Source organism: Candoia aspera, chromosome 4, assembly GCF_035149785.1.
Source record: "Candoia aspera isolate rCanAsp1 chromosome 4, rCanAsp1.hap2, whole genome shotgun sequence".
Taxonomy (NCBI): domain Eukaryota; kingdom Metazoa; phylum Chordata; class Lepidosauria; order Squamata; family Boidae; genus Candoia; species Candoia aspera.
Window position 1 is genome coordinate 29,358,088 of NC_086156.1, and position 20,592 is coordinate 29,378,679.

At 39.1% G+C, this 20,592-nt stretch overlaps 1 protein-coding gene across 2 annotated transcripts in view; it reads right to left on the reverse strand.

Moving 5' to 3' along the window:
- Positions 1-1,080: 1,080 nt before the first annotated feature.
- The window catches only part of ETV1 (ETS variant transcription factor 1), a 97,886-nt gene continuing 78,374 nt past the window's right edge, over positions 1,081-20,592 (reverse strand). For both annotated transcript variants that reach the window (XM_063303704.1, XM_063303706.1), the window contains 5 exons: positions 15,495-15,561; positions 14,053-14,123; positions 11,439-11,608; positions 8,506-8,607; positions 1,081-4,684 (listed from right to left, as the gene is read on the reverse strand). In XM_063303704.1, the coding sequence (XP_063159774.1) occupies positions 4,463-4,684; positions 8,506-8,607; positions 11,439-11,608; positions 14,053-14,123; positions 15,495-15,561 (632 nt within the window). In that variant the 3' untranslated portion in view covers positions 1,081-4,462. The remainder of the gene's footprint in view (positions 4,685-8,505; positions 8,608-11,438; positions 11,609-14,052; positions 14,124-15,494; positions 15,562-20,592) is intronic.

Below are 20,592 nucleotides of genomic sequence, written 5' to 3' on the forward strand. Positions count from 1 at the left end.
TTTCACTAAGGCAGAACTGTATCAGATGTAACCAAGGGTTGGTATTTAGAGTTTAATACTCTAGTGCTTTTTTTGTTTTTGTTTTGCATCTGTTCCCCTGAGAATGTATTCAGGCAATTGAAATCCATCTACTGCTTCACTGTTTTTCCCCATGTCTGGGAACAAAGGAGGTACTCTGCATTTTTGTGAGGGGAAGATGTATGCAAAATGCTGTATGTAGCTGCCCTAATATCCTTTTCACCCACCCCATCATTATAATGAACCAACCATCCTGTCTGTTATGATTTCCATGCTGTCAGCCAGAGATGTCAGCCTTGTGAGGGAACCCAGACAAGAAACACAATCAGGAGTACCTTTATTGTAAGGTTCCATTAACAGTATCTTGCAAGTCTGAAAGTTCCCCTTCCTTCCTTCACTTTTACTCTCCCCAAAACTAGGGAGAGTCTGTTCTGAGATGCTTTCACCACCCCTCCTCCTTCAGACTCAAATTTAGTTTATCAGACCATTGTCTAGGCTGCGGCTCTTCTTCCTGTCTCCCAAGGTCATTCCCACATACCATTACAAGAGATTATGGTGGCAGATTTTGAACTCAGGTGGAATTTCCATCTCTATCCTCCCCAGAACAACACTGGGTGAGTAGCTGTTTATGAGAATGTGTGCATAGGAAAAAGACTGAAGGAAAGGGATAGGCCAGAAGTCAGAAATTCACAGGCTAGAACACTTTGGACCAGACATGGAGAAGGCAACAAGAATATGTGATGAGGCCACCGCAAACCATTATGGAGTGGAGAGAGGGGTACACGTCCAGAATTTGAAATACTGTTGTGCTGTGTTTCCAAGTAAGATTGACCAGTGAAGAACCTGTTGTGATTGCTCAAACAAACTGTTTTTCTTCATTTTTTATAATTGTCTTCTTTGTCTTCATTGGGGAGTTTTAGCAGCAAACGCTACACAAAAGAATTGTGTTAGTTGCTTGCTAGGTGTTCTAGATGCAGCAAGGGGAAACTGCTTTGCTCCAGCAAACCTTTTAGTTATCTTGAATCAATAAAAATAAAATCATTAGAAATTCAAACAACCATCTTTCAGAAATCAGCTGCCAGATTTATTAATCTACCTGGAAAAATGTGGAATAAAAACAGAACTTAAAATAAACTCTTTTCTTTTAAAGGTACAGTTTCAAAATGGTCCATCAATTCCAGATAACAACTTCTTACACCATTTTTCCCCCTGGGAATTAATCTCTTTTTGTTCAGTGAATCACTACCATATACAGTATATATAATTTTGTTTTAAATATTAAGACATTTGACTCAGTGTTAGGCTTTCTTTTTTAAACTACTCCATTTACCTAATAAATATTTTCTCTTGAAAGAACTGTTCCTTGCAATAAAACTATGACCAAAAAGCAACCACAGAACTTTTCATTTAAGGGGGCCATATATTGGGGCTCTATTTCAGTTAAAAAGTGGCTCTCTAAACCTGGATTAATCCATGCTTTTCAGGGCAAACACCAGCAGTCTGGATTTTTTTTTTTTTTGCTATCAGGTGACATGTTCCATATATCCCTGCCCATTAAAAAAAAATGCAAATATTATGCAGGAGACTGAAGGTGTGTTCAATTATCCTTTGAACTGACAGCAGAAGTTTGGTAATCCTGGGTGAAATCAGATGCTGCCCTCTGGGCTATCAATAAGGGTAGGCAAATTAAAGTTTTGCAGTAAGAGGTGCATTGGGTGGGGAGAAAAACTTTGGCTTCCTGAGTCACCTCAACATGCTTTGGTGGGGCTTTAATTGGGATGCTGCGCCTGCCACTTTACAGATTTTGACCCCAGCCAAAGACATCCATGTTGTTAGATTAGGGGACACGTTTGGAATTTTATTCAGAAAAGGTCTGTCATGGGGAGGGATGCCTATTCACAAAATGGCTGCCATGGTGGATGCAGCCAGACAGAAATCACTCATCTACTAGATGACAAATAGGTTTAAACTCCCAGGACCTCTACTTCCTTTACCTATGTATATTTTTCCTGGGCAATTGGACATTCTCCAACTGTTTTTATTTTTTAATAAAAGCAGAACTGTGACTGAAGACATAAAGATTATGCTGGAAGCTGGCACTCTGCCTTTTTTAAGTCAAGTGAGGCAGGAAGTCTAGGGGAGGTCAAGAGAGACATTTGTAGGCATAATGGATAAAGCCACAGATTCTACCCCAATGGTGGTTTTCAAAAAAACAAACTCTATAGCCAGCAAGAGAAATGATGCCATTGGGCAGTGGCAGGGATAAGACAAAGTGCTTTTTTTAGAGATTTCTGTAAGGTTAACATGCCATAGCATTTTTAACATGCACACATGAAACTCTCTTAATGCTTTTAGGGTGAAATAGATGCAGACCCAGTGTGCTTCGTTAGAACTGTGGTTTGTAGTGGTTAATACTCATTAAGTTTGAAATGAATTGCATTATAAATCATTTATAGCTTTACAGGGCTCCTGACCAGCACTGAGTGCAAAGTAAATCACCACATCCAGGCATCTCTGATATCATGTCATTTACAATGAAACATTATTTTTGCAGTTAATGATTATGGACTCCTATCCCCCCTTTCTCTCTTTCAGAGTTGATGGCTTCTGGGCAAAGCATGTATGTGAGTATTGTGACGGGATGTTGGGAGAGAACTGGCTTGAAAAGCCACTCTTCAAACTCCTCTGTTCAAACATGCTTCCTATTTCCTGTTCCAATGCAAAAAGTTAACATAGAAGAAAATGTCTTCTTAAATATTAAATTATTATTTTAATTTTATCTGTAGAATAAGGTCTTTGTCTTCCTTTCAACACTGCCTTTCCCCAAAATTAAAAAAAAATTAAAACAACTTTTAAAGGGGTTTCCCAAACATACCTGATCACATTTACAATTAGTGTCCCTAACAAAATTGATAAGCATCAGTGCCAGCACTACAACGTTATACAGCCAAAAAATAAAATAAAATAAATAAGAAAAAGGAGATAACTGTATCTTTGATATTATGTTTAAGTCTCTGCTCCATGGAGCATTAGAAAAAGTTCGGCAGAGCTCCTCTTTAGCAAGCTGGAGTCTCCTGTCCATGTCTCAATGCGCATAAAAGCTGCTTACAGCACAGCTATGGCATAAGCTATTTTTCTAAGCAGTAAAAGGTTCAAGTCATCTATTTTGTCCTGAATGCTACCTGTAGTTACAGCATTGCTTATAAATGAGCATAGTAAATTCAGCAAAGAGAGTATTACAGGAATAAAGACAGCAGCAGAAGCGATAGCATTAGCTAGTATGTATATATGCTTATCAACATAACACAGCAGTATAAAGGCTTAAATGCATATTATTGGGTACCATGTCTAAAAATTACTAAAGTACCTATTTGTGTATTGGATATTTTGCTCAAGGAGAAACTGCTGTGGTTTGAAACAGCATAATGAGATATGAGAACTAGTACAGTTAATTCCTATTGATTAAATAACTTATTTATGGATCAAAGAAAGTGGAAGGACAGCATTCTGTCTTACCCTTTGTGATCACAGTCCTGTACTTAAAGTTAAAAGAATATGCAGAATGGTTCAGTACAAATAATTACTACACTCGGGTGGGCATTGAAAGGTTGAAAATGATTAAATGTGCTGTACTTGCATAACAAGATGGCACCAGACACCAGAAGCTAAGCTACAACCCTGCAATTTACAATTACCAGCCAGGAACCATGCTCTTCGGCCCACAGCAAATGCCTTCCTTAATGACTCATGGACAGAATCAAGGCAGCGTGTAAGATACGTAGGAATGTTTTTAAGGGGTAAAATAAAAATAGACCCTGTCTTTTAAGGGCAAAATAAAAAATCTGGTCCTAGTTCTTCTCAAATCCAGCCTCTATTATTGGTCCCTAGCTCAGCAGTAGGGCATACATTCTGAATGTGCAAGTTCAATCTTTGTAAGGGGTGAATAATGTCTATTTAAAAATAAAAAAGGGAAAAATGGCTAGACTGTAGTGAAAATGGGAGAGAGGGGAGAGTGTCCATGACAGATAATTCCCCAAGTAGTGTACAAATGGTTATTGATCACATCTAGAATTAACTGTACTATGGATAGAGAACATGTACATTATTTTTAACCAAGTAAGAAACAAAAAACAGACATGATACAGCTTTGTTGTACTTAAAACCTGTATTTTCCACCCTTGTCTTGTTCCAAAGAATAAACTATTAGATTCTAAACTTCCCCTTTCAAATAAAGTGCACTGTCCATGTCAGACTACAGGAGTAATACAACAGGAGAAGCCCCTTTATAGTACTATTTTATTCTTTTTACATTTTTTTATTATTGTTATTGTTATTGTTATTCTTTTTCTTATAAAACCAACTGAAGGGAGTTCAGCTTTTCTCTTGACCTCATGAAAGAGGAGAATCTTGGGATGAGGAAGGGGCTTCCTTACTGTCACTCCAGTTAATATACATAGCCTTCATTATAAGGGTGGGTATTACAGCAGCCTCCTTCTTGCATGTAGACCATGCTCTCATCGAAGTGGGACAGAGGGACAGTGTCCTCTTCATTGATATGACGTTCCACATCAGTTTTCAGCAAGGGCCGCTGGTTATCCGGAAAGGCCATGGAGAAGAGGGCTTCAGGGTCACAAACAAACTTGTACACGTATCTCTCTCCAGCAACCTTAGGAGCAATGTTAAAGAAGGAGAAGGGTGGAAAAGAGAGAAAGGCTGTAAGAGGTAGAAGTGTACTTTTCTTTTGCAGCCACAACACAGGCACCAAAGAGATCTTTCGTGCCTCAGGAACATGGAAAATAGGATGCACAAGGAAAACCTGGACATGGGATGGAAACAGCATTGCTCGTGCTTTTCGATGATCTCTGGTGGGAGTGGGATGGAGGGTATGCGGCCATGCTGGCTCTATTTGACCTCTTGGCAGCTTTTGATACCATTGACCATGGTATCCTTCTGGAGCAGCTTCAGGGGTTGGGGTGGGGGGCACTGTGTTGTCCTGGTTTACCTCCTTCCTCTGGGGCCGTTTCCAGTTGGTGTTAATCGGGGGTGAGAGGTCCCGCCCTCAGCCCCTGCTTTGTGGGGTGCTATCTCCGCTCCTGTTTAACATCTACATGAAGTCACTGGGTGAGATCATCCGTCGCCATGGGGTGAGATATCATCAGTATGCTGATGATACTCAGTTGTACATCTCTGCCCATGGTGAGTTAAGCGATGCCGCGACCGCCCTCTCCTGGTGCCTGGAGACTGTTGAGGTCTCGATGGGGAGCAACAGGTTGAAGTTGAACCCAGGCAAGATGGAATGGCTGTGGGTTTGGGGCTCTTTGGTTTCCAGAGAATTGCCCTCTTTGGTCTTGAATGAGGTTGCACTGTCCTTGACAGACTCTGTGCATAACCTGGGGGGTTCTCCTGGACTCATGACTCCCGCTCAAAGAGCAAGTGGCAGTCTTGGCCAGGACAGCCTTTGCACAACGGCATGTTGTGCTCCAGCTACACCCATTCCTGGACCAACAAGCCTTTCTCACAGTCACACACACCCTAGTCACCTCTCGTTTGGACTACTGTAATGCATGGGTACTGCCCTTGAAAAGTATCTGGAAGCTTCAGTTGGTTCAAACTGCAGTGGCCCACATAGTTTTGCACAAGCCTAGACTTGCCCATGTGTCACCTCTTTTGTGGGAGCTGCATTGGTTGCCAATTTGTTTCTGGGTCCAATTCAAGGTGCTGGTTATCACCTTTAAAGCCCTACATGGCTTGGGGCCAGGTTATTTGCAGGACCGCCTTTCCCCAGTTACATCCACCCGGCTCACCAGAGCAGGGAGGCAGGGCATGTTATGGGTCCCTTCAGTTAGGGAGGTACATCTAGTGGGGCCAAGGAAAAGGGCCTTCTCTGTAATGGCTTCCTCCCTTTGGAACATCATTCTCCCAGATATAAGATTGGCCCCCTCCTTGCTCCTTTTCTGGAAGGCCCTGAAGATGTGGTTCTGTTAATGGGCCTGGGGACCCCAGGCTGCTGTGGAGCCAATCAAGTGGCTAATATGGATGTGTTTGCTGCTGCCGGGGGGTGTCTACTGTTTTTTGTGGTTTTCAATTCTGTAAGCTGCCCAGAGTCAGCGTGTGTGAGTTGGACGGCCTTATAAATCTGTTTAAATAAAGAAATAAATAAATCAGTGCAAAAATCAGATGACAATGAATGGCATGGAAGATTAATGGCTTCACTGTTTTAAAGAAACAATTGCACAGAATAGGGATTTTCATACTTTTTCAGGCTGTGGAACGTTCATTTTTTTAAACAAAATTCCTGGAACCCTTGATGAAGAGGTAAAGCTCTAGTGATAGGAAATTGGCTGTGTCTGAGTGAACTTTTTTTTTTTTCCTCTTAGTCTGTCATGGAATCCTATCAACTTCTTGCAAAAGCCTAGGGTTCCACGGAACACAATTTAAAAAGAACCCCAATATAGGAGATGCTTTTGAACTGGCATTACTGTTTTAATTTGAAAAATATATTGAACAATCCAAACCTATGTTTCATAGTTAACAAGCTTCTGCTGTCACAAATGCAAGAAATGAAGAGGGGCGAGGGAGGAACTAGGTCACTCGGCATCCAAACCCACAACGCCAGGCAAGTGTCCATAACATTAGACAGCCAAGGGCAGTCTAACTAGTTTCCAATATAGATTTTTTTAAAGTTCCCATCCTTCCCTTGAGCCATATCTTTCTTGAGGCAACTGAGGTTAGTCTGCATCACATCAGCTGATGTTGTCATAGCTGTTCATGGCTATGTAGGCCAAGTGGGGTTGAGTTTTCTGTGTTTCTATTTTATGATGGATGAAAAGTACACTGGAAACTTTGAGTGTTTATATACCATCAGGCTATTCTGATGTGAAGGGTGACTAAACTTGATCAGAAAAACATTCGTCTTCAAGAAAACAAGTTGATAACATCTATCGAGATGTTATTTTCAGAAGCGTTCGGAAAGGAGAGGCCGTGGTCATTTGGACAAATACAAAAAAGCGGATGGCTTTTGATCCCCACTTGTTTTTTTGTGCCTGCCTTCAGCAAAGTGGCAGAACTCTTGTCACCCTCTTTGGGTTTTATTATGCCTACTTTTCCCACAGTAACTTTAACAGGCAGTTTAAGTTCCATTCAATGACCGTCTGCTGTTTCATCCCAGCAATTTTAGGAGAGTTCTCAGAGGAACATAACACACTGTTTTTCATTAAGAGGACTGTTTTGCATACCTTCAAAAAAATTGAACACTCAAAGGTGTCAATCTGATGCTAACATCATTTATGGACCACATTTTTTTCCTACCCCCCCTTCAATTTTGGAGGGAATATTTTTAATGTTCTTGTCTGATAAAGCATTCTTAGAAGCTCAAAAGCTTCCCTGTTAATTCACAAATCTACTGTTGGCCTAATGAAATACTGCTTTCATAAGATGTTGGATTTTATTTCCCCTCCTGAGCAAATGCCTACTCATGGTTTTTTATTAGTCTTTATAATGATTATTTCAAACAGCTTTGAATAGGGTTGGCTTTAAGAAGGCAGCACAATTATGTTTTAATTAAGAAAAAGAATAGAAGTACTGAACATTGAACACTTTACTTTGATTGTTGATGTGAGTACTGGATTAAGGTGGGGAAACAAAATTGAAATCCCCAACTAGCCACTGAATTCAAATAACCTTATGCCAATCACTGTATCTCTTCATTTCAATGCAGGGACCTATGGCTCTTCAGATACTAGAGAACTGCATCTTCTAGCAGCCCCAGGTAGTATAATTAAGGATTCGAGCCATCATCATCTGACAACATACGAAGGCTCACAGTCTTCTGATCCCTCTCTCAGTGGTGTTAACCTCAGGGATTATTATGAAAATAATATGACAATAGGATGAGAATGACATGTATACCTTCAATCATAAAACTAGCTGCAGTGCCAAAATGAAGACAGAACAAAAACCTGAACCTATTCACCATGATTAGATAGATAGATGTCCCACATAATCAAGATAGTTTTCTATCTAGTTTCTGAAACTTTTTCAGAAACTACTGCAGACTGCCTCATTTTTGAGTCTTAGCTCCTTAAAAGGTTTAAAAAGAAGTTAAAAACATTCTTTGCAAAAGGATTTTATTTTCCCTTACATGAGCTTGTGGGAGGGAAGGAGAAACAATGAACAGAAGCATTAGGCAGGTCAATCTGTTAACAGTGTGAAAGAATTTACAAAATGGACTCAAACCCCAATACAACTTACCAATTTTCATCAAGGTTCTAAGTTCAAACTCTATGCATGAGCCCATGGATTTCTGAAGTAATGGGCTGGGGAGAAGGGTTTCATAAGGAAATTAAAACCTAGACACTTAATGCATTTCCTTATATTGGTCAGAAGCCATTTATGATAATGCGGTTTAGAAACTCTTGAATTTATAAATCAGTTTATAAATTAACATGCAATATTCCATTGAAATATAAAACAGTATGAATTACTCACCTTTTGCATGATTCCCTTCTCATAATAATAGCGAAGTGAACGGCTAAGTTTATCATAGTTCATGGCTGGTCTGTTTTTTTGAATCCCCCAGCGACGTGCCACCTGTCACCAAGACAGATTAGCATCAGTCTGTTAAATTTTATAAAATTTGTTTTATAAAATGCTTCATTTTATAAAAGCTGGCTTTGTCCGACTCCTTCCTGTCAGGATTTAGGCCTGGCCATAGTACTGAGATGGCATTGACTGCACTGGACAATGACCTCTGACGGGCTCCTGATGGCGCAGTACATCCATCGTAGCCCTCCTTGACCTCTCAGTGGCCTTTGATACCATCAATCATGGTAACATTTTGGGCTGGCTTAGAGGATTGGGAGTGGGAGGCATGGTGTTTTTGTGGTTCTTTTCCTTTCTCCAGGGCCAGTTCTAGTTGGTTGGGGAGGGGAAGAGTTCAAGTTTGAGGCCTCTGCTTTGTAGAGTACCTTAGAGCTCTACTCTTTCCATGCTCCTATTTAACATCTATATGAAACAGCTGGGTGATATCACCTGTTGAGACAGGGTACACTATCATCAGTGGGGTAATGATACCCAGTTGTACAACCCTGCCCTGGGCCAGCCAAGTGATACTGTCAAGGTTTTTTCCCAGGGCCTGGAGACTGGGGGTTTGGGTGGTGAAGAGGAGGTTTCAGCACAACCCTGGCAAGATTGAGTAGCTATGGGTTTTAAGGACCCCTGATCCAGAGAATTTCTATCTTTAACTCTACACGGGAAGGTATAGAAGCTGTAGCGGGTCCAGAATGCAGTGGTGCATGCAGTTTTGGGCATTTCTTGTTATCTCCATATAACACCACTGCTCTGTGAGTTGCACTAGCTCCCAAAGGGCTTTCAGATGTGATTCAAGAAGTGTTACTGATAAAGCCCTACATGACATACCGCCAGGCTATTGTGAAACCACCTGTCTCCCATCATCTCTCCTTGCCCCACCAAATCTAGCAAGGAGGGCATGCCGCAGGTTCCTTCCATTAAGCAATGTCATCATGTTGGACGTTGGACTTGTGCCTTCTCTGTGACAGTGTCTCTTCATGGAACAGCATACCCTCAGAGACCTAGATGGCTCTAACCCTGTAGGGCATTAAAGGCCTTGCTGTTCCCCCAGGCATTGACTGGATGGTTAGGTGAGCTCTGCTAGTTAATGTTGTCTTTTTTAAGTTGGGTGTGTATTTGCAACTTTGGGTGTTCAGTTGATTTGTTAAATTGTTTTTAATCCTTGTGGCCTCCCAAAGTTACTTCTTTGTTAGTCAAACAGATAAACAAACAATGTGTTTAGTTTTTCAAAACATAAAGGCATAATGTAAAAAAAAAAACATAATTGAAAAGAAAAATAAACTGATGAAAACAAAAATGAAAAACGTTAGCTATATTTTTCAAAGAAAAATACTACCTAAATATTTTAAAAAATAAAAGTTTTTCTAATCTACTGTGTATGATACAAGTTCAAATATGAAAGCTATGTTAGGATGCAACTGGATCAACAACAGAAAGTTTCTAGGGATGTCTATTCAGAGGGCCAACCCAGGCAGCCATATACTCTTCCTAATTACATCATTCCATTCCTCCATAATCTCCCTTTTGCTTAGCAGTAGGCATTCCAGGGCCACAGAAGACGGTCAGTCTTCATTGATCTATTTTGGTTTTCACCTAGTATCTCTTCCTCATTTTTCTGAACTTAAGCAAATCTCGGACCATAATTTTCAGCATCATAATTCTTAAGCTTGTTCCAAACACAGTATGGTTCTCCTCTGAAGTTCAAGTAGCAACCCTAGCCCTTTCTAAGCCCTTTCTAACAATCCTTCTATTCCTCTCTCAAAATGTCAAATTCTGGGAATGGCCAGAAATATTTCTGCTATTCTACAAAATTTTATTGCAACAAATTTCAAGATCTTCAAAGAAACTCTATTTCCCAAGGAACTGGGCAATCAGAATCCTCTGAACTGGCTTCACAGCTGCCAGGATCTCTACAGAAAGTTTTTTTTTGGTACAGCAGTTTTGAATTTATTACAGACATGATGTCAGGTCTTTTCATCACATAAATAAGGGTTTGGGTAAAAAGAAGGGAAATGTAGAAGTGGAATTCAAGCAAAATATTGTACATATATGTTTGGGGGTGTGCGTGGAGACAATTTGAGGATTTTATGCTTTCAGTATATGATAGAACCTGAAAATCCAAACATGGCTTCTTTTCATAAGAAAGGGTGTGTGTGAGATTACTGAAATATGTGGAGAATCACAGATCAGGTGAAAACAGACATACAGACAGAAAACGGTGTGGTGGTAAAAAAAGGGGAGGTTAAAAGAAGAGAAGATACATAGGCCCACCTCTATCTGTCTGTGGTAGAATTCGATTCTTTGGCATAGTGGAAAGTGAATCTCAAGACTATAATGTGCTTGAAACTGTGTGAATGGAATCTTAGACAAGCTGAATAGGTGCGGGTATAAATGTATATAATAGAGACATGTGATCCCCATGAATCTGACATACTTGTTGGTAAAAGGAAATATTATTTATTGGATTTACTGTATATCCCACTTTTCTTCCAGGAGCTCCATGTGATGTACATAGCTCTCTCCTCCTATTTTCTTCATAATAAACAATCCTGTGCGTTCTTGGGGTGAAAATGGGTGGCGTAATGCAGATCAGATGGACCGCATGTGCAATGCACTCAATTCTTACAAGCTTTCATTAGTATGGAGCCACACCTGTATAACAGCAGTGACCAGAATCTTAAATGTTATGTTTAAGTACCTCATAGGTGTACTATGCATAAGTACCTCTCAACACTATGAGTTTTATGAAGAAAGTATAGAAAGAAAAAGGATGAAAAATTGAAACAATGTTGTTAAAGTACACAGATGCAATACAGGAGTGCCCCGCTCACCTCTTCTGGTTCAATCAGCTTGAACTCCATGCCACGGCCAGTCCAAGCAATGAAGTGAGAGTTTGAGGGATCATCCAGAAGGGCTACCAAAAACTGCCACAGCTGAAGGGAACCACGCCGCTGGTATGTGGGGCCTTCACGGTACATTCCTGGCTCCTGCTTAATGTCACCTATGCAAAAGAAAATGTAGGTTGGTTCAGTTCATTGGATCAAACCTTGGTGTAAATTTAACACCAACAAAGAAAAAATAGATGCTTTTGTACCAAGAGGAGAAGAGAGGAGAGAAAGGAAAGGATGTATAGGTTGCTATTATTGACTTTGGGATCACTTAGCTCACTATAATCCTTCAGAAATGGCTAATTACAGACTCTCTCTAATGCAATCTTCCTAAGTAATACCAGAGTCAATCCATATGAAAGTAGCTAGCAAAAGTTATGCAAGATCCAGCTGTGGAAAAGCATAACCTGTTTTATACCCACTTTGATATCTGAAGGACAATCTTTGTATACAATACTTGATACAATCCCTCATTTGGAAAAGCAGTGCATGTATCTTCCCCTATTGCCTGCAAATTTTTCTATGAGAAATTTTAACAACATTTGAGTAAGATTTAACAGGAGTTTTATGTATGGGCATGCAAATCCTATGGATAGCTCAGTACCCTTTTGGTGTATTAGACTTGCTTATAAGGTGGATTCATATTTAACATGGCTTAACTATGCACTCACAATTCTTCTGAAAAGCACTGTATCAGTTGTGAAAGTGTACACCAAACCAAAGCTCAAAGGTAATCTAAAATGTTTTATTTTTTCTACCAGGACCAATAAAATGTTAAGCATATGATGATTTTTAAAATAATCTCACTGAGTAGAATATAGAATTGTCAGCTAAAAAGTTTCTAAGTGAAATTATATTTTTGTTCACCTAATGATTACTCCACTTTTTTTAAACAAAATGCACAATCCCCCACACTGATAAAAAGGAGCGAACATGTTTTTTTTAAAAAAATGCATCAATTACAATTAATTTAAATCTGCGTTTGATTTAATCTCTGATAGTGGGTTCCTCACCACCACACAAATGAAAAGAAAACTAATTCAGACAACATTCACATCCTTATCTGTCTTAACTATAAATGAGTCTTAGAGTCTTCTAAATAAATTTAGGGCTGAAAACTGGATTATTGAGTATATAACAGATAGTGTTTCCAGCAACATCTTTGGGGGTGGGGGGAAGTTAAGATAGCAGTTTGATTAAAACCACATCAATTTTTTCTTGTGCCACATGCAAAACACACATGAAAGGAGTGGGACTTCAGTCATGTGGTCATGGCCGCCTTGATTTTTTGGACCCCACTCCATAGGAAGCAGTGCAGTCTTCTCATTGTAAGCATTGGCCTTTTGAGCTTTATTCTGATTCACTGCATTCTTGTTTTGGGAGGGGGTGATTTTTGGTCCTCAGAAATGATCAGAATTCCTGACAACTGCAGTAGGGCAAGTCCAGGGAGGGGTTGGACTACCATGGGGTTGAAGGGAAAAACAAGACCGGGATGAGATTCTTCAATTTCTTCAGCTGAATGAAGTGGTGGTGGTAATGGACAAGCAGGTAACACAAGATTGACAGCTGAAGAATGTTTACTGTACATACTTTTTTTTTTAAAAAATGGCAAAGCTGGAAAGAACCAGTATAATTCCTATATCTCCTATCTGTCCTTGTTTTTTGGCAGCCATAACTAACACTCTACTTTTTTAAAAAGCTCTGTATTAGTATGGATACTGCCATCAAATCGGCACATAAATCAGCCAGCTGTCTGTTTTGCAAGGCAGGTCTCCCCAATGCAGAGGAGCACAATTAATGTGACATGAAATAGCCATTCAAATTCCTTTGGCTACAAAAAGCAACATTAATCTCATTAGCAGTTTTCCCTTCAGAATACTTGCTGGATTTGATATTTAATAATGAGAAGAATATGATTTGCTTCATAAGACATATGATATTAGTTAGCTATTCTCAAAATTGTTTCTTTTAAAGCCAATCTGTGGTCTTATATACACTACTCTTTGGGCATCAGCTTCATTAAACAAGAGATTATAACATTTAACAAAACACAGTTTTTTTCTGATACACACAGAAAACCAGATGTACTTGTATTCTATACCTCATCTCTTCAGGGATATAAAAATAAGAGTTTGCATTAGTCATCAGTAAGTCCAGAGTAGCTGCTTTCTGTTCTGCTTTGTTAATTAGGAGATCAGTTTTCAATAAATCTTTAATAACAGGTTGTATGTCATCATCAGTGCATTGGAAATCCACCTATGACTCCTTGGAATAGCTAGAAGTACAATAGATTGCCCTGGTTCTGGATTTAGAATTTTTGCTTGCAAGAACGGAGTGATGATTGTAAAACAGATTTTGGTTTTTAAAGGCAAAGGTCAATCAGGCACATAACAAATTACATATTTTTCTCTCCTGAGTTGGAATGTTACTACATAACAGTTTTATCAAGTAAAAAAAAAAAGACCCTTCTCTTTATTTCACTTCTTCACATGGAACTCTCTCTTCCATAAGCCTGGATAGATGGGTGGATATACTGTATGTTACATAGATAACATACCATCAAACTTCTCTGGAACAACACAGGTGTCATCGTAAAATTGTCTCGGTCCCTTTTCATACATACAACCTGTAATTTTAGGAGAAACAGAAACATTACTCACTTGAAACAGACTGTTCAAATACATTGCCCTTCCCAATCTGGTCTCCTTCAATGTGTTGGGACTCCAGCTTTCAGAATTCTTAAATAAAATAGTTTAGGAATTCTGCAAGTTGGCATCCCAGACTGGGGCAATCTCAAATATACTGTATGCTACAGCTAAGGGTCAAAGCACATATATACGCTAAACTGGTTAGAGTGTTCCAGGTTAGAGTATTAGTTAGCAATAGAACAGTTACTGATGGAATAAAATATGAATCCCAAAAATGACTACATTGGCACATCTATAAAATAGTGGTTTTGTCAGGGCCAAATGAAAACATTGAAAAGCTTCACAAACCAGCTCTTCCTTCAAGGATATGAAAATGCCTTGCCTTGAAAGGAGACTCAAGGAATGTAGTAGATTGATAGTGAGAGAAAAATATGTTGGTGGTGATGGCATAGATCTGGCTTATTTTACTTATTTTACAATATTTAGCACAAAGAAGTGTCAAGCCAAGACTAGGATCATGCCTTCTCCCTTTGGCTAAGTTTGGTCTTACAAGCTTAGTTTACTACAGTACGTTATTTGAAAACAAAGAATAATGATTTCAAACAAACTCTGGTCAACGGCTAAGCAAGGCAGCTATAATGGATAATTTGGCTGTCTAAAAATCTAGAAACTACTTTAAGCCACAATTCCTGAATCACATATGCTAAGAAGGCAGGACTTTGGGAAATTGAACACAAGACGAGTTAAGAAAAAAGAAGTGTTCACATCTGTTTTACCATGAGTTTTACTGGCCGGCCTTGTCGATATCACTGTTGGTGGATTTATAAGTTCTCAAAAACATTTTCATTGCTTTTGTATATTCTCTACTTTTATAGAATGTACAAAGTATACAGTATTTATCATGCTGTTCAAAGCATGGCATTCCCATCATACAAATGGGTATCTGAGCAATGCACAATATCATGTTCAAACAAACCCACAGAATCAGTACTGCTTTGCCGTGCTACGTTCTATCTTAGAGCAAGGGTTTCAATTTCTAGTTACACAGAGTTGTGCCATAAGTTAATTACAACGTGCCTGAAGAAAGATGAATTAAATAATTAAAACCACCCAATCACTGGTATGTCTTTCATAGCTTACATGTGCCTATTTAGAAAAACAAACAGGTCCTCCTCTAAGGAAGCTTGTGCGTCAGGAACAGGAACAGGAACCACCGTTTCAAGATAATCCCAATCTTTTCCCATTTCTGTCCATTTTTAGCGTACTTGGTCCATGCTAAAATCCTGCTTTTAGATAAGGAGAAAGTAATGCATACATGCACATGCAAGCGCACACACAGAGAGACTTAACTTCTGTTCTGTTTGGGTGAGCGAGGAAGCCCTCTTGCCTCATGTAAATGGAATGGCAACTAGGCACTTCTGAAAAGAGAAGGCAGAAATAGTCAGAGGATTGTCTGAGACTGTGCACGTGGCAAAAACAAAAGTGGTAGTAATGTTGTCCAACCAGATCACTGAACAAAATCTTTAAACTATCACTAAAGCTTGGTCCCATTTAGAATCACAGCCAAATTCTAAAGTTCAAATGAATCTATGTTGTCTTGTGTCTCCAATCATTTAAATAATCCTGATGCAAAATGTTCAACTGATAAAGCATGGTTTTGACGGCTAGAAAGAAAACATATTCACCACAAAAGGCTATGTACAAATATTTGATTTTTCCAGCTGAACCATTTGCAAGCATTTTTACTGACTTATTAAAACCAATCATCTTGTATAATCAGCCACTCCATCAAATGTCAATGAAACATCAGACTTATGCTTAAGGTTACACTATTGTATTCTGAGGCTGATGACATTCAGTCAATATAACCAGAATACACAATGCAGTTCTCAAACACATTTAATACTTTAGTATCATTGCATTGGGAATGTTAGGTTACGACTTGATATACACAGTTTTAGACTTTTGTTCAAACACCAGGCACTTTTCTTTCGTTGTATGCTCTACGGCAAGTGGAGATAAGGAAAAGCTATGTCTACCTTGTCAAGGCTTCTCCACACACTCTTGTTTCTTGGAGCTTTTTATTGCTATTGTTTCATGATTTAAATGTGAAATGGGTAATCTGTATTGGGAAGGATATTTACGTCAGACCTCTGGCTGGTTATTCATGTGCTAACATTAAATCCATTTTATTCTTTGTAAAAAAAAAGCAGAAGTGATACAAGCAGTAGCTGTACACCAGAATATATGAGAGCAAGTTATAGTAAAATTATTTTTATTTATTTATTTTCTATCCCATCTTTATTATTTTTATAAATAACTCAAGGTGGCAAATATACCTCATACACCTTCCTCCTCCTCTTCTCCCCACAACCACAACCCTGTGAGATGAATTGGGCTGAGAGGGAGTGACTGGCCCCAAGTCACCCAGCTGGCTTTCACGGCTAAGGCGGGACTAGAACTCTCAGTCTCCTGGTTTCTAGACCATTGCCTTAACCACTAGACCAAACTTGCATTAATTAATTAATGCAACCTCCATATGCTTATTATTTATTTATTGAAACAACTTATATGGTTCCCCATTTAATATATAATGCAGGAATTGGGAACTTCCACTCCAGAGCCAGGTAACTTCCTATCATTTAATTTCAGCTAGTTCCCAAACATTCCAAGGAATCTGGAATATAAGATTTATTTTTAAGTAAACCAGCAGTTTACTCAAGATTGCAGTTTGCCTCCCTAGATTTCTCCAAACTGCTGGTGTCACTTTTAACATGCAAATGGCACGTATCATGAGAGCAGTACTTCTAGCTTTGCTCAAAGGTATGCATTTTATTCCTGAGTTTCATTTCCCCAGCAAACTATTCACATGTATTACTCTAGAATTTTAATCTTAACATTCTGGTAAGCAAAATAAAGTTTGCTATACCACATTTTTTTCTTAGATTATCTCTGAAGAATTAGCCAACAACAACAAATAACAAAAGGACCCAAAGTAATTTACTCAGAGTGGTCTGCAGGCCTTTTCCAAAATGCAATCCTGAATTTCACTGCTCACTGACTAGTGATGAGTATCACGGAGTTAGAGGGAAAAGAAAATGAGATTTTACACTGAATTCACTAAGCGAGCATAGCCACTGATAACAGTAGGAGCATCTATCCATTTCCTTATTCCACAAAACTTTATTATTCTTTTTTACTATGAACTGTACCTGTCACATTGGACCTGTGAAACTTAAGGGTTTTTTTTTTTTAGCCAGTTGAAAATACTAACAGTGCTGGGGCAAAATAGAGGCAATCTCATCCTCCCATTAACAACAACAACAATTTTTTCTTTTGTCCCTATAACATTTAGGCAAGCTTACCTCTTTTGTGATAGCCTTTGGGTTTGTATTTCCCACCTCAAACTTCAAACTAACAGTAGATACTACTCGGAGAATGGAACAGGTAACTTCATATCAACATTAGCAGGAGAACACGAGGTGTTTGCTCTAGCTTTGATCTCACATTAGTCAAGCATTTGTAGCTTTGCATACAATACAAGATTAGTTGATATGTAAGCAAGATAATGGAGAGAAGCATTAAAGCACTGGAATGCCGTCCCCACCTATATTTGTCAAGTCAGATCCTGATTCCATGTCCTGGTATGTAGTCCCGATTTTCCCCAGAATGGTGTTAAGTCTCACAGTATGACCGAGGAATAAAGGAAGGGGCAGAGTAATCACACTTGGACCAAAAAACAGTGGTATAAATTCCTCTATGTATCACTGAATCAAGAATGTACAGCAGCTCTAATCACTTTTCCTGCCCTGAATTCCATTTATTTCTTGAATGGAAACAAAATCATTAGTTCTGCAGGCTCAGTGGCATTCCCAAGAGCCAGTCCCTAGAGATGACCATGTGTTCAAGCTCTACTTCTGTAGTGTATAGGCTTTTCAAGGGACTGAGAACTCGTAATATGCAGAGTGCCTTATCATATCTACACATCTTTAGCAATATCTTTGTTATAAAAATGTATCTAATGTGCAGGGCCAATGAGTACATCTCCATTCTCCCTCCCCTTTCATATGAATATGTTCTTCCTGAATGCACAGTGAGTATGGGCAGTGGGTAATCTGACTGTTGAGGATGGAAATTATAGTCCAAATGTATCTGGAGGGCTCCGGGAGTGTTCAGTTGTTAATATTAATTGAAATTTACATGTCAACAGCCTCCATGCTATCCACCCATCTTGCATTTAAATAACCATATGATTAAACACTCCACTAAAGTTTGAAAAAGAGGGGAAAAGGCTAAGAGGACTGTCCTGTTCTGATTTTTTTTCCCAAAGGACCTAAAACCTTATGATTCTAAAAGTGTTATTGGTTAATTTATGACTATGAGAATAGGTCAAACTCTAATCAAATTTTAGAAACATTTCCAAAGTGATTATTCAATCAAATGACTAACATGGTTAATTAGGAACCATAACCATTGCTCTGAAGTTCATCAAAGTAATGACTTGCCCAGAAAAAAAAACATACTGCCAGTTAAATTCCCTGCTGCTTTCATTTCTAGTTTATCTAATAAAAAGGCCAGCGAATGAAATTTAACATTGCAGTTTTAAATTGTGCTAAATGCTTGACCAATACCTAGCAGTAATTTAACTAACAAACCGGCATTGAGTTTCAGACTGGTAGATAATGATTAAAAACTGCACCACTGTGTATATTTTGAGAGTTAATGGACATTTTGAAAGAAAAGGGGGAAGAATAAAAATAACAAATTTGACAGCAACGCTTACAAGAAATAAAGAAGACGGGTCAGAACAGTGGCTTCCAAGGTTTGTGATATAACACACTGTTTGTCAACCGTATCCACTTTAAGATGTGTGGACTGCAACTCCCAGAATCCCCCAGCCAGGATTCTGGGAGTTGCAGTCCACACATCTTAAAGTGGATACAGTTGAGAAACACTGCTATAACACATGTAGGTGGTTCCAGGTTTACCACAGATTCCTCTACATATGACAAAAAATACTCCTGCTTAAACCTGGGGAGTTGTTACTAGTAAAAGCAAGTACAACTGAGTATTGATAGTATGCTATTTCCTACATTCATATAGATGAAAAGGCAATAGAGCAGAAATAGCCACCCAGAGTCCCCCTGTGAGGGGGAGATGGGCGGTGAATAAATTTATAAATAAATAAATAAATAAATAATAGAAAATAGAACAGAACAGAAATAGAACAGAACTGAAAATACAAACAGAAGCAGCATTCAGTCTACAAAAAGAGCCACACGTCATCCTCATGAACAAAATAGCATTTTTTTCGTTAAAACAAAATCAACACAGAGCACTTCAAAGGAAGTTCTGATGGCACCATCATCAAGGCATTTCCACAAAGGTCGGCTCTGCAGGACACCAGGAAGGGCGCAGCAACAGCCCCAGTGAGAAGAGGAGGTAGCCAAACAGAAATAATTCTGACCCTGGTTAACTCATGCTCTTAACCATAAATTCCCTTGTCTCCATCTAACTATGATGGAACATTACTGAATCAGTGGGCAGACACTGTTAGAGGGAGCAATCTTCATTCTCAGGGCTGGAAGGAAGGCTTTGTTGACCTAAACATGGTAAGTAAATAGAAATATATCCAACTACATTATTTGCAGTAGACATCCTTCCCTTCAATCAGTGTTTCTCAATCTCAGCAACTTTAAGATGCAGGCTGAGGAATTCTGGGAGTTGAAGTCCACACATCTGAAAGTTGCCAAGGTTGAGAAACACTGCCTTCAATTATTGTAAGGCATCAAAGAGCACGCTGCTGCCTAGAAACCGGGTGCCTCCTCCTCCTCTCACTTGACCTGGAGGAAGGAGAGCTTAAAGTGAATGTTATTTAAATAAAATAAAGTGTAGCCCATTTGTCCAGAGAAGTGTGCAATTTCTGATGGTTCAGGGCCACATGTGGTTCACACACTGCATTCTTGGCCCCTTGATCTGTGTCAAAGTAAAAAAAAGGGGGGGGGCTTTTTAATTGAAGGTTGCCTTCACGTGTGCCGTCTGTGGGGTGGGAGAGATTCATACAGACGTGGTTGCAAGTCTAAAGCAAGTAACAGACACTGTCAAAGCCCAGGCTGGCCACCCTCCCATCTCTCTCTTTTCTCCATTTCTATTCCTCGCCATCCCATCAAGCTAGAATGGGAGAAATCTGCCACATGTCTCAATTTATCAATTTATGCCACATGCCTCAATTTATAGTTTTGTTTTTTTAATTAGGTCATATGCAACTTTAGGGTTGCAAACTCCCTAGTCCTGAACAGTTTCATGGCCTGTGATGCAACTGCTTGACATAAAGTGTCCGAGTCAAGTTTAATTCCTGGAGACTAAGTAGAGACATCCATGGATATTTCTGTATAAAAATAGTTGGCCATTACCTTTTTGGGATGCCTTTTCAACTTTCCAATCTAGCC